This window comes from Struthio camelus, chromosome 6, assembly GCF_040807025.1.
Source record: "Struthio camelus isolate bStrCam1 chromosome 6, bStrCam1.hap1, whole genome shotgun sequence".
In the NCBI taxonomy this organism is placed as follows: domain Eukaryota; kingdom Metazoa; phylum Chordata; class Aves; order Struthioniformes; family Struthionidae; genus Struthio; species Struthio camelus.
Window position 1 is genome coordinate 24,331,713 of NC_090947.1, and position 14,966 is coordinate 24,346,678.

Genomic DNA, 14,966 nt, shown 5'->3' on the forward strand with positions numbered 1-14,966 from the left:
TACTCTTTCCTCCAGTTCATTCTTATACTGAAGAGGAAGGAGAGGAGCAGAGGGGTGCACTGGGAGTGAAGGAAGAGTGGTAAAAAGTACAGATAGGGACACCAAGATGACTGCTTGCGTATGTACAGGTTTTTCAAAGAAGGCTCCTAAGAGCATACTCACCTTGCTCCTGTGGTGGTGTCAGGCCTGCCAACTCCCAACGTGTACTTGGTTAAAATCCGATAGAGATATAGCTGTAGCACGCAGATCTCTATTAAAACAGCTTCAGAAAAGAATGTATTAATATCTACATCACACAGTTCTCTAGAAACTCATGTGCTCAAACTTTCAGTGTCTTCCACAATTTTTACTTGGGGTGGATTTTAGAGCAAAGTTAATGTTGGCTTAGTCTCTACATAATTTTCATCATGTGGAAAAAGAAGTAATTTTTCTCTTCGGAGATCAGACTTTTTAACATACTTTTTCCTATTTTGTGAAGTAGCTGTGCTGGCTTTCCATCGCAGCCACCAGCCATCAGGGTGCTAGAGTGAAGGATGCTCAGTGGTAGGGAGAAAGCAGTAGGAAGTATGTGCAGTAGCGTGAAGAATGCTCAGTATACTTCAGTGCAAGGCATGGAAAGATTACAGACAGAAAGCTGTGAAACCAAGTTTGACCCAGACTGTTGTATGCTACTGTAGATACTGGCAAACAGTGTACACAATTTTGAGCTAAGGATATTTGGCTTATATTATAATTTATTTTGAAGGTTATTTTTATTAGGTGTCTTCTCCAGCATTTCTTCTTGGCCTGAAACTGCGTTTCTGCCAAGTTAGTTCTCCCTGTTGTGTGCTGTGAACATTTAAAGCTTTGTTCCCTTCCTTTCTGTTACCAAGGAACTGACTGTTTTTCTGAATGACTCTTTTCCTTTTTAATACTTTAAAAGGACATACTTGCTTACAAACCTGACAAATTTGTAGTGCTGGAGAACTCAACTGTATGAGTATTTGAAGTTGTGCAGTGTGAACTGTATCTTGGCTCAGTAACGTAAAATAATTAGAGAAACTGATTTTAATTTAAATACCATTGGGGCTTCTGATTATCGTTCTGTGCTTCCAGCAATCTCATGAGTCTCATGAATTCATGCTAAGAGTTGTAAGAATTGTTAGATGTTCTTTTGTTTTGCTCAGATGGGTTGAGCAGAACCCTGGGAAAACAAGCATTTTGTCAGGCTCTGAAAAAAAGCAAGATGGCGTCAGAGGATATTTGATTTTTGAATTTAGCCGCTGGATGCTCCTATTGCGCTTTATTAGGCTGCCTGATTTACACACATTTGCCCAATTAGTGTGATGTGGTGCATACCTGCCTACCTTTTCACTCTGTATGCAGCTGCTTTTTTTTCTTTGTTTTAAAGAATTTTATTTTTAAAGTATCTTTAATACCTTTTACACACTTCAAAGCGTTTTAGCAGAACAACTAAAGTTCTTAAAACTTGTGTCCCACAAACAACCTCATCCGTGTAACCTCTAGTACCTTGAATAGCTCCCTTGAAATGGCAGGATTAGCTCAGAGTAAGCAGTCCTTATCTGCTTCAGGTTGGTCCTAAGAGTTGTAAAATATATACAAAACCTTTTTTCCTGTATGAATTTTATATCAGTTAGCTGTTCCCCTTGGCCCAAGGATGACCCCTGAAGTCAGATGTTATTCCAGTATGTCAGTGCTTACTCTAGCAAATTAATGAAAGCATGTAGAATAATAATAATGTAGAGCTGCTGATTAACCAGAACACTAGTGAAGACTTAAGGTGTCTGTATAACGGAGAACACTTATAATGTTTTCATAGGTTAGACGAGTACCAGGTTCCAGTGGTCACCTCCATAAAACAGAAGATGGGGACTGGGAATGGAGTGATGATGAAATGGATGAAAAGAGTGAGGAAGGCAAAGCTGCTTTTTCTCAGGAAAAGGTAACTTCTGTTTGTGCTGAGACAATTACGCTCTACAAGATAGTCTGTCTTAATGTTAATTGTTAGTATTTGTGGATCTTTGGTGTGTAAAGCTGCATAGCTCATATCTTAATACGTTTGTTTTCCAGTCACGAAGAGTAAAAGAAGAGGAGAACGCAGAGGTAAACATTTCTTTATCAGTGTTTTGCCTTCAAGTGTTTCTGTAAGAGGATTTCTGTTTTAATTCCTCTTGTAACACGTGTGAATTAAGATGAAAGCGTTGTTGTCTTGGTCCTGCAGCCTTGTATGGCAAGTACATGTGGGGATAGTTGGGCCTGCAGCAATTGACTTCAGCACACGCTGGATAAAATGGATAGGAAATTCAAAGCGATGTTATGTTCGTGCCCGGGAGAATTGGTTAACATAAGGTAATTTGGCCGTTTTTAATGAATCTTCTTGACTGGATCACACTAATTGCAGTCTTTCTGTCAGACTAATGATGGCTGTTTCGGATTAGCCAAAAGACCTCCAAACAATTTTTCATTCTTAGGATTTGTATCACGACATGTAGCTGGTAATTAAAATGCTTCATATCATATGCAGTAAAATGGTTCAATACTATGGCATGGCAGATTAATTCAAAGAAATAAAATATTATATTGACTTTCATGGCCTTATGCTGACAGTCTAGGAAGCATTGCTGCTATAAATAATGACTTGATAAGATTCCTGGTTTACAGCCAAGGTGCTATTATTTTAAAATGCTCACTGGGTGCATGACACTTGACACTTCACCTGCAATTTTAGATTCTCTGATTTTCATTGATATTGTACAATCTTCCAAAAGACTAACAATTTCCTGCTGATTTGATCCTGTGGGCTCCTGTGATGACCCCAGTTTTCAGTTGCAGAGCTAGCTTGCATAGTGTTTCTGTATCTGTGGAAGCTGCGTTCTAAGTCTGAGATATCTTGGGGCCTCTGCACTGCTCCTCACGCTTCTCTTGTTTTCAAACAACTTGGGGATTTCCACATCTTGGAATGTACTCTGGGGCTTCATATGCACATCTAACTGAAATCAGGTTTCAAGTACCTGAATCAGTTTATAGAAGGTAAGAAAATTCAGAACTGTGTAGATAAGGTAGCTTGGTTGTAGTTTCCTGGTCAGGAGACCTGCTAGTAACCACAAGTATACAGATTCTCTCTCTGCTCATTCTCAGTTGTAGCGGTTGGAATGGCCCCTGTGGATTAATACACTGGAGTACTGAAGAAAACAGAGAAATTGCACATCTGCATGCTAATATGCTTAAACTAAGTGTTCTTAGGGAAGGTCTCTTTCAGCATTGTAGCGTGCTCAAGGAATGTCTTTATCTGCCTGTGTGTTTGGTGTTTGAGGGAAGAGTCACACGAGCAGTGTAGTGATCTGGGGGTTTGAGAGCTTGATTCACTGAGTGGTTTTGTAAGTCTGTTGGTTATACACCTGTAGCAAATCATTTCGGGATGGTTGTGTTCTTTCCTGTTCTTTTAAAAACACTAGTATACCTTAAAGACTCATGAATACTTAAGTCTGGGTTTCCCGTGATGGCATGTCTAGAAGTGGCCAGTCTGGTTCTGATTCTCATCTCTAAAGTATGGCTCCTAAGGAAGAAATTGAAGATTTCAACTAATCATAGTCTTTATTTGTCTTACAAATTCAGAATTTTGCATTTTGTGAATCAATTTGTACAGGTTACTCTTTGGTTATGAATTAGATGTTTAGTTTATAAATGAGAAAGAAACCTTCATTCTTTTTTGTCTTCTGTTAATTTGTTTATTCCTAATTGCTTCAGGAGATGCCTTGGAATTGAGACTAAGAAAATTCTTGCAACCTATCTCTATTGGTGTGTGTTTGTAGCTCATTGATGGGCTGCATGCTGTCATACCCAGAAACAGTAGATTTGTTGAGGATGCAGAAATACAAGTAGCAGTTCACAGCAATGGAAGGAAATTATTTGAACTAGAAAAAACCTGCTCCGCTCTTAGTCCTCAAGTAATGTTCCAAATATTCATTAATTTGTGTTTGAGATCTAGATGAACACGGATTCTTGCGCAGATAATAGAATACAGAGCTTATATAACACATTTTTAAAAAATTGGCTTTAATTGGAATAACTGTTGGAAAACAAGCAGTCAAATGAGATTTGTGATGTGAGTCTTTAAATTAGTTGGGAGGACTTGACTGTAACTTGAACAGGCTTCTGTAATTGGTAAGAATATGTCAAGTTGGGGATGGAGTCACAGAGGACCCTCATGTCCTCTTTTGTAGGATATGTTAGACTGCACACATGTTAGCTGAGGGCTGGGGAGGTATGATAGTGTGAAGTGGGAATGATAATACAAAGAGAGAGACATCAGGAATATGGCTATTTCTGTGGAAGGGAGACTCCAAGCTGTGATGCCTGCTGTGGTAGGCTGCTAGTTCTTAGCAACTGGGTAGACACAAGATTTTTAAGAACTGAAACTGTTACCATACGAAAATAACGTGAGCAATAGCTTGGTATTCTCACTGTACTAATATTATTTAATAGTTTACTGGAGTTTGATGCCAGGTGGCTTAAAAGCTCTTACATCCAGTGCTTTAATGTAGGCTTTGTCATTTGTGTCTCTGTAATTAAAATATGGCAGTTTTACTGGTATGGCTTATATTTTAGACTGCATTACTGGAACTGTTAAAAAGGTTTTTGAGAGTTAGAGGATGTGTAAAATATTCTGTGCTGACTTCAAACTGTTAGCTTGGCAAGTATTTCAGGATTTTTTTTTCCCCTTTGGCCTCTACTATAACACTTTTTGCTTTTTTCTTTAATGTCTCAGCCTGCTGTTAGTGATGAATACAGTGAAGTTCCATGTGCAGTGAATCTTGTTTTAAGATTAAGGTAAGAGATTCTGCTATTTATTTTAGCCTTCCTTTTTAGTTCACTCTATTACTCCTGATCCCCCTCATTACTTTCATAATAGTAACATAAAATAAGTGTTAACCTCTTTAATCTCCCAGTATGACCAGTATGAATAGTGTTTCTGTGACTAATTGCTGTCTTTTAATTGCTTACTGAAATAGAGTAAAATGAAAAGCAGAATATGAATGTGGCTTCAGGCTAAATGTACCCTTCATTAAGTATTTTCTTTCTTTCTTTCTTTTTTTTTTCTTGCAATGAAGGATCACAGTGAGAGATTTTTAATGAGTTTCTTTCACACTTCAGCAGTCAGCCTCTGTCAGAAATAAACCGTAGCTGTATTACAAGTTGCCTACTCAAAACATTTTTCATTGGCAAGTTTGATCAGCCGCTCAGGAGAAATGACAGCTATTTTAGAAAAAGGATATGAATGTGTTGTCTGACTTCAGTTTATACATGGTTAAAACAAGTCAGTGTAGCTTTCATTAAAATCAGTTTATAGCTAATATTTGATAGTGGCTGCTTAATTATGCGGTTTAACTCTTGGAGAAAAGTATTTTTTCATGAGAAACTTGATAGCTTTCTATGTACTTGTCACAGTTTTCTTTAAAAGTTCAGAAAACTCACTGAAGCTTACTTTTGGACTTGTTTTCATCCTGTTTGTATTGACAAGAGATTACAGTCCCTCAGAGATAACCTAGTCATATTTTGTGGGGAAAAGTTAAATGTTATTTTTATGTTTACTAACAAAAAACAGAAGAACATGGAAACAGATATTTACAGTATTATGACCAGTAGGTTAGAAACAAACAGCAGATTTACGTATAGCCAATAGCTTTAAGTGTACACTAAAAACTATTAGTAATCAGAAAAAAATACATGCACAGAATGAGTGCTTAAGTAGATTCCAAAATCTGTTCTCTTCCCTTTTCCTTGACTACTTCGCCAGTGACAGCTACAAGAAATTACCAGTCTGCCAAAGGTTGTTCACTGTAAGAAGCAGAGATATATTTTATTGTGGGGAGGGAAAAGACTTTCAAATTATTTGGAAATCAGCTTAGTTGTTGTCATAACTGCCCAGTTGTGCTATCAATATTCTTTTTTCATTTTCATTTATTAAACTGACCATCTTATAAAGCCATGTAGAAGCATAAATGAAATGCATGGATATTTTTAAATCATGATGAAACCTCTAGGGCGATTAGTTTCTAGCCAGTTAATTGCAGTGTTGGCATATCCAAAGGGCAAACGTTGTTGTCCTGCAAATACAGTGAAATGCAAGGGATTATGCTTTCAGTTCTTCTGCAGCTCTTAAGGCAGAAGTGAAGGAGGAAAACTTTATTTGCATGATCAACGTTTACTCTTGTTAAGAATCCTCCTAATTTGCAGATGAAAAAATTCTCACCGCCACCCTTCCCAGAAGCAAGTCCATAGTAACTAAATTCACGTGTTACAAGTGTGATGGTTTAGATGGTCATTCGTAGAGGAGGAAGAAACAAGAATTTAGCTTTTAGGTGGCAGAAAGTTTCCCCTTAACAAAACAAAAAAGTCATGAACAGCAGAGACCTTCTGATGCCTGGGAACACTCCTGGCTGTGCCTTGCAAAAATAAAAATCTGATGAATAATTTTGCAGAGTGAACTTTGCTGATTTAAGCTGACCTATGTTCTGAGGAAGAGCACTCTGTGATACATTCAAACTCCTGGCTCCATGTGACCTCTGACAGAGTCCTGCCTTGATGGTAGGAGATGCCTGGGTTTTATATCTTTGCCCTGTTTGTCCGGGTTTCCTTCTGAAGGAAACCTGAACATGTGAGTAGGATCAGAGCTAGAGCGTTATCTACTGGGGGGCCAGGGAATAGGACTGCAGGATGCATGAAAAAGCGTCCTTTCTCTTTAGTTGCAATTTGGCCAGGTGTGCATCCTCAAGCTAGGGCTGCCAGCTCCCTGTACCTCTGCCCAATGGTGTAGATTCAGCATTAGTACTTAAGCATTTATTTTTATTTGCTACTTTAAAGGTAAGAGTTGTTTTGTTTAGTATTTGGAACATGCATACAAATTCAGGGCAGCCACTGGCTAGTCTGTAATACACTTGGTGTGTTTAGCAAAGAAATAGCTCTGATAGCATTTAAATAGTTGTGCTTCCTCTCTGCTATTGACTTCAGAAGGGGAACAATATAGGCTTCTGGGAACGTGGCAGGGGCTATGAAGTCTGTTGAATGCTAGTCTAAAATTAATATTTGAGTGTCTCATATTGCATTAAATTAACAGAAACCTTATTTGGGGAAAGGGGCGAATCATAATCTGCTAATGTTTAAGAAGTTTTCAGTTGTTTCCATTATCAGTCAACCTGTGGGAAGGTGTCTCAAGATCCTTGGCCTGTCAAGGTTTGATAAGGTATCTGTCAGTATACCTTGTTAAAGGTTTTTCACCTTTGATCTTACTATTGGGATGTTAATTGTGGCCCTGGCCTGTCAGGAAAAAGGTTGCACCTGAGAGTAGAGGACTGGGTTTTGCTTTTTTCGGTCTTTGTCTATCTTATGTGACAGTGAACAAATTCAAGAAATCAGCCCCAGAAATCCAGAAATAATGTTTGTGGTATCAGAAAAGCGTGCTATCTTCTGAACACAGGATCAGGGTTCTTCCTCCCTACTCCCAAAGAGTCCTGGTATTTGGATTTCAGCACTCCACTGAACAAAGGTCAGAGTGGTTTGAGGCCGGCATTCCAGTGAAGTATTGACAAGCTTGTACCATGCCAGCTAAAGTGTTTGACAAGCTACTGGGATACTGTTTCAGGGAGAGTGTAGTGTTTAGAATATTAAAATATTAGTGTTTCAACTATTGCTTTAATCTGTTTTGTGCTAATTCAGCTGCCTTGTTACTTGAAGGGCAAATGTATGGGATTCCATCAAAAATGCCCAAAAATAACTTCTCTGTATCATAGTGTTTGTACCTGGTGGCCCTCAATGACTAAAAGTCAGTCCAGGGTTATGGAGAAAGTCTCCCTCTACACTCCAGAGGCACCCAGATGTCGTTGTGCTAGGATTATTGCGAAGTGAATGATCTTGCATTTATTGTAGCTGTGGGAAAAGGGAAAGCTGCTCTGGCCCATAACTGTTGTCCTTTGCTGTAGTTAACTTTCTGCATAAACTTTTTAGATCATCTGAAAGTAAAAAATACTGCCAGTTTTGGAATTTGTGGTTAATGAAAACTGTGTAGATGACTTGCTTTGTGTCGTGCCGCGCCGTGTTTCCTTGGGATTGCAATATGGTAAACAGCCAAAATGCTCACAGAGTTTTCTACATTTATTCCACCTCCACTGCAGTCTTGAAACTGTTCTGTTGATGTCTGTTAGTGTATTGATTGTTAAGTCTTATAGCTTATACAGGTTTGAGCCCATCAGAGGATTTTTATGAGATTTGTTAAGATGAACCGTAAGCTGTGAACCATGTTATTATGGAGCAAGTTGGCTACAGTGTAAGGATAGAAACATCCTGTGATGCTTCATCTAGTACTATTATATAGTTTTTTGAAGTATGACTTGACATTCGGATAAACATTGTGAACATTAGATGCCAGATTTGAATGTTTAAAACTCTTTTAAGACTTAAAAAAGACTTAAAAGTTTAAGACTTAAAAAAGTCTTCATCCAAAACGTTGGAAGCTTTTTCTTTTAAAATAACTCACTTGAGGCATCAAATTATATAAACAGCAGTAACTTGATTAGTTCAGAGCACACTGGTTTTAGGTGCTGTGAATTATGATTATTAAAAAAACCCGAAGAACTGATGTAGGTAAAAATGTAAATACAAGAGGAATTAATTGTCTCTTTGGAGGATAAGAAGGGAAGAAGGAGCAGAGATGGCAAGAGAAGACTCAGCAAGGTCTCGCCTCTTCACTGCTTTCCTTTTGTTTCCCCAAAGCTGGCTCTCATCTGAGACAGGCCGTGGGGTGAGGTGACAGACAGTGGAAGGTGGCGAGTATCTCGCACAGGATGGGTCCTGTCTGTGGGAGGGAGGCTGACTGGGCTAGGACTTGAGGGGAGAGAAGTGGTTTCCCCCGGGGTCCTTGTGCAAGCAGGGGATAAAGGTTAGTGGAGAGAAAACTCTAATGATACTTGTGGTATTGTTGACTTTTTTTTGGCAGGGGAACTAGCAGAGAGTTCGGGATGGAAGTGGAGGCTACTGTTCACAGCCTGAGGGGTAGAAACAGCTTTGGATGGGGTTTGGAAGTGTGGGCTGAAAGGTTTGAAGACTTGTGCCCAGAGATTTGGGACAGGACAAGGCCTTGGAAGACAAGCAACCTTCTACAGAAAAGAAAGGGACTTTGAGAACTGCTGCTCTGACTTTTTTTTTTTAATTCTTTTCAAAACATGTTATGCTAGCCCTCCCTCCCCAAATAAAAATAAAAATCAGCTTTTAGAAGATAATACTATGAAAAAAATGCAAAACTGTGTTCCAAGAAAAGTTAATAGTACATAATAAAAAATTAAAAATGGTCCTCTCAAAGGAGGAATTCAGGCAGAAGAATCAATGCATTTCAATAATGCTGTTACCGGATGGCCAAATCCTGTTGTTTTTCTCAAGCAAAGTGGGATTGGACTAGTTCAGTAATTGAGTAGGGAATGCCAAATTAACACCAGCTTCTGTTTAGCAGAAATGCCATGTTGTGGATGAGATGCACAATTCACGTGCTGAAGCAGCCATCTTTAGAGAATCCCATGGCGCTCTTTCTGGGAGGGCTTGTGTTTAACTCTGTTAGTCTAGATAGTTTCCAGCTTGAGTACCTGATTTTTTCTGCCCTTACCTTGTTTTTAATGCCATTTTGTTTTAGAGAATAGTCTTCTCAGTGGGACTATTTTGTAAAAATATTCTCTACAGTCTGAGTACAAGTGGCATAATTGAACTTTAGGAACTACAGTCCGACCGGTTGAAGTCTCGCTTGCTTCTTCATTTTCCAATTCATTTTCTGTTTTTTGGACTGTTACATATTGGATTATTTTGCCCCAGAAGTGAAATTAGCAGCAGTGACTGAGGTAATTCTGTGCAAAGCTTGTGAAAGACTCTGGTATTAAATACTTAATACAGACCATTTATATTTTTAAAGCTCAAATTTTAATTAAGAGTCTGTGTCTGAATTTTGCCATGATCTGAAAAATACTTGTTCTTGCCTATCTGTTGCCATGGAGTGTAACTATGACTCCAACTGCGTAAACTATCATTACGCTGACATGTTGCTACTTCTTTATCGTCTGCTTCACCGTAAAAGAATTTGGAGGGGGGGAGGAATGAAATCTGTAATCCAAATTATTTTCTCCCATGAGGCTGTACCCAACATGTGTCTCAGCAGAGGACCATAGCAGGAACTCTGTGAAGAGAGATTGCTTTAAGGCAATTCTTTGTGATTTGATCCTCCAGCATGACCATTCATACCACCGGGGAGAGGGGGGAGGGAGGACATATCCTCTTCCATTTGAAATTTCCAGGTTAACCACAAAGTTGTTACAGTTACAGATTTTGGGAAGGTTACTGTCTGAGGGTTTGACTGTTTAGACTAATAGTGGAGGCATTTCATGTTAAGTTGGGAGACTTGTTAATGGTTAATAGTTAAGAATTGCAAATTATCTGAAACAATTTAAGATGGATAAATTAGCTATGACAGGAAGATAATTTAGTGACTGTAATTTGGAATGTCCCAGGACCTAATTTAATACAGTTCTTAAGCACTAGATGAATTGAGCCTGTGGAAGAACAAAAGGGGCAAATGGAAAATTTGTACTCAATGCACTTGCAAATGGGATACTTCTGTTATATAATTGCATATCTTATTTAAAATCGTTTGTAGAGAAATTCTAAGAGAGAACTGTATGTAACAGCACTTTGATAGTTCACGTTATTTGTAGATAAGTGTATGTTAAGTCTCTGCATTTTTTTTCTTTTACAAAAGAAAAAACTCTTCAGCTGGTTTAGCACACTTTGATACTGTGTCATTTGATCCTTTCTGAGGAATATACCTTCTCAGGAGCCTGAAAGACAGATACAATTCAGAATAACAAGTCCCTGGAGCAGCTAGTAGCTGGCGGTTGGCTATGCCAGACTACAACAGGAGAGTCATAAGGACTAAGTGAAATATGATTTCTTCCACATGCCAGACCAGAATTGATAAGACATCAGTCACTAGTCTGAGCTGAAGCTAAAGTGCTAAACCTTCTGCTTTAACGTGGGCCTATTTTTTGACCTTTCTCTTATAAAATTAAGTACATGTAGAGTTACAAAACAAGACATCTAGGGTGGAGAAAAGTCAAGCTGCTACTGCCACAATCAGTGTTTGTGTTTGGATAAACCATATTAGCATGTTATAGGAACATGTGATTTTCTTTGTGTTAATGTTTTATTTTTTAATACAATCTACTGGCAGTGGATAGAGGTAAAGTGATGTGTGTATATGTAAAGACATCTTAACATCTAAACATGCAAAATGATTGGCTGATCATTGCCACTCAGGAGCAAGATGATGGATTTATGATGAATAAATGCATGAAAGCCTGTGCACAACGCTCTGTAGAAGTCAAAAAAGCAATCAGAAAGCTAGGCAGTATTAGGAATAGAATAAGGGGCAAACTATGGAATACAGTTATATGTAGCTATATGCATCTACATATATATCTGTGTATATCTTGTATATATCTGTGGTATTCCCATGCCTTGCATATTGTATCACTTCTTGCCTGCCTGCCTAATCTCAAAAATTTCAGAGAGGAGCAGGAGCAGCAAGGATGACCAAGGTTATGGAATGGCATAATTCCATAGCTGAGAGGAGGTGTCTATATTTATGATATAAATCTATGATGTGTGAAATAAAGTGGCACACAATTTGGGAGCAGGGTTTGATTATTCATTGTGTTAGTGCAGGAACTGGGGAAATCAGGTAAAACTGGCTGATGGCAGTCTTGAAACCAGCAAAAGCACTTAGAAACCACACTGAACTGAACCACAAATTGTTTACAGCTGGAACAATATTAGCAGAAAGCATTGCCCGGTCACACTTTTATCTTCTTTCTTAGGCATCCACCATGTCCACTGTCAGGAATAGGGTACTTGGCTAGAGTTACCTAGGAGAGCTGCTCTCACAGAATCACAGAATCGTTTAGGTTGGAAGGGACCTCTGGAGATCATCTAGTCCAACCTCCCTGCTCAAGCAGGGTCACCTAGAGCATATTGCCCAGGATCACATCCAGACGGCTTTTGAATATCTCCAGCGAAGGAGACTCCACCACCTCTCTGGGCAACCTGTTCCAATGCTCTGTCACCCTCACAGTGAAGAAGTTTTTTCTCAGGTTCAGATGGAACTTCCTGTGGTTCAGTTTCTGCCCGTTGCCTCTTGTCCTGTTGCTGGGCACCACGGAGAAGAGGCTGGCCTCATCCTCTTGACACTCCCCCTTCAGATACTCTCGTGTTGTTGATATTTAAGTCTGAGATTTAGATTTTTAGGAGAAAAAAAATCTACAAACAAGCAAACCGCGAGTCTGGGGGAGATCCTGAATGAACCTAATAGTTGACTCAGTAGCATAATCCAGGAATTCTGTCTTACCTGTTTTTTTAACCTGTTTAATTTTCTCTTACCTGGCACAGTTTCTAGGTTTTTTTGGTATCTTAAAAAACTTTTTTCATTCCAATCTATTTTGTAGGAAGTAGCTCTGATGTGTATCCTTCACCAAGTGCAGGTGTTTCTCGTTATTTTTTCTTTTTAGAGTGGCTTCTGTTCTCAGGTGTATTGAATGACAACACCACAAACAAGCTCCCAGCTGTGCAGTACATTTGTGACTGGAAAATAACAGAGCTTCTCTAAAGGACAGGAATTGATCCAGTAGCAAGTATCATAAGCTGAAATATTTGTAGAATTCTTGAAATCAAATGTACCTGTGATTACAGTATTGAGTACCGTCCTATATTATATTTTGGCATCACCTCTGGAACTGGCCGGAGAATCAGGGAGGTGTGGCAACGTGGTTACTGAATTGAAATTTATTTTCACAGCATGGAGGCTTGATGTAAATAACCTGTTTAATCATGATTAAATAATGACTGAAATCAGTAAGCAGGAAGCCTTGATTAAACTATTGATTCTAATCCTGTTTTCCACTTGTACCTCGATTATTTTTTTAGAAGTTTGTTCTTTAAAAGTGGTAAATTATGCATTTCTTGTTCACTGTTTAAGGATGTTTTGCTGCCAAGCTGTGTTTTTATTGAAAAATGAATTAAACATTTTTAGATTTGTTTTAATTAGCAAACTAAAACAACCTTGGATGCATTTGTTACACCATCATTTATTTCATAGAGAACTGGTGTATTGTTTATCAAAATACGTTTTGCACTTAAAATAGATTATTATTGAGCCAATGAGTCAATATATTATTTCAGCTTATGACATTTAGGTTATCACGAAGATTTGGATGTCTAAATATGCAGAAGGCAGGGAATTAGGTGTTCGACCTGCATAGCTATGGTTGTAAATTGTACAGACAGTTAGTAACATATGGAGGTGTGTCAGTTTTTCAAATTTTAAAGTCGCTGGAGTTATTTATTCCATTCTGGCTGACTTTTATGTTGTTATTTGCGAAAGGAAGGGAAAAGAGTCTTTTTGATTTTCAGCTTTCATTCAGCTTCTCTAGTTTGAATGAATTTTCTTTTCACTTGGGTTTTTTGAATCGAAACTGCACCTGATTGCAAACCAAAAACCTAAAGTAATTCGGACAAAAAATGTTTCTACACAACACAGTGAGCACACTTGTTACTCTAAAGTCTGAAAAAAACCCTCCTTAATGCTGAGCAGAATACAAATGAAATAGTTTGAAGCTTGAGTTGACCTCAGAGCTAAAGGTAGTTTTCTTGTTTGTTTATGGCTCAAAGCTCAGAACCTGCTCGTTAAAGTTGTTAAATTTATTTATATTATGAATGTGCACTATAATATGACTTATATTTTGATCATATAACATTTAATTCTAATTAGAAAATTTTCTAATACTTGTAAACGCATCACATTTTCTTTAAGAGGCCGCACTGCTTCATTCGTCTGCCTTAAACTTATCTGTAAGTGTGGTGACATACTACATTTGACTGGGGTTGAAACCAGTTGAAATAGCATTGTCTGTTTTGGCTGCTTGTTGCTGAATAGTGCTGAAGTTCACTATTTTTCCACTGTGCTGGTATGAGTGTTTCTGGGGCTGTATTGGGTCACTGTAAAATAGTCAGGTTTCGGTTGGTTTGTAATTTCTGTATTTTTGAGAGGGAGGTGAAATTTTAAGTTAGCTCATTTCATTGATGCTGTTTGTTCCACAAAACAGCTGTGGCATCACTGCCGTCATGTGAACTGCAACAAGAGGTGCGGCTGGGACGAGAACCTAATACACGAGCAGGCTTTGCTGATGAAGCCTATTTATTGTAAAACTACTCCTGAGGAAGTTTGGCCCGTGGCTGGGAAACTAGATGAAATTTTTGAAGATTTTAAAATAAAACTCAGACTTTTTGCTCTACTGGAATACTTCCCACTCTTCTTGATGGACTCGTCAAGATCCATGAACTTTAGATGGATGCTGTGCAGGTTATTGTAATTTCATGGTGGCTTAGGTTTGTTTCTGGTTTACCTGGAAGTCTCCTTTGGTTGTGATAGTAATGTACTGATAGAGCCTCAGGAGTGAAGAACTCCTAGCCAGGGACCTTAAAAGAGTGCACGCATACAAGGAGCTTTCCATTCAACATAGTTGAAACATTCTTTGCTCTGGGCAAAGCTTAAGGTTTTTCTGAGCTTTTCTTCACAGCCAGTTTTGTGCAGTTGGGGAATGTAAGCCTCTGTCCAGCAAATACATATTCCTGCAGTACTTGCTTCCGGGCTTTTGTCCTGATTTTGTATACAAAGTCACTTTTCTAGAACTCTATCCAAAAGTAGCCCCACTTCCCTGTCAGTTATCTGCCTTTCACACATTATGATCTAAAGAACTGAAATTTTACTTCAGGTATCTTGGCCATTTTGCAACGCTGTGCTTGGAGAATTTGTCACTGGACTAATTTTTTATGATCTCTCCTATTGTGTATAAGGCGTACAGAAGCATACAAAGTAAGCC

At 38.5% G+C, this 14,966-nt stretch overlaps 1 protein-coding gene across 4 annotated transcripts in view; it reads left to right on the forward strand.

The window, feature by feature from the left end:
* STK39 (serine/threonine kinase 39) overlaps positions 1 to 14,966 on the forward strand; it is a 148,136-nt gene that overhangs the window by 98,054 nt on the left and 35,116 nt on the right. For all 4 annotated transcript variants that reach the window (XM_009666060.2, XM_009666075.2, XM_068948690.1 and 1 more), the window contains 3 exons: positions 1,820 to 1,942; positions 2,071 to 2,103; positions 4,769 to 4,830. In XM_009666060.2, the coding sequence (XP_009664355.1) occupies positions 1,820 to 1,942; positions 2,071 to 2,103; positions 4,769 to 4,830 (218 nt within the window). The remainder of the gene's footprint in view (positions 1 to 1,819; positions 1,943 to 2,070; positions 2,104 to 4,768; positions 4,831 to 14,966) is intronic.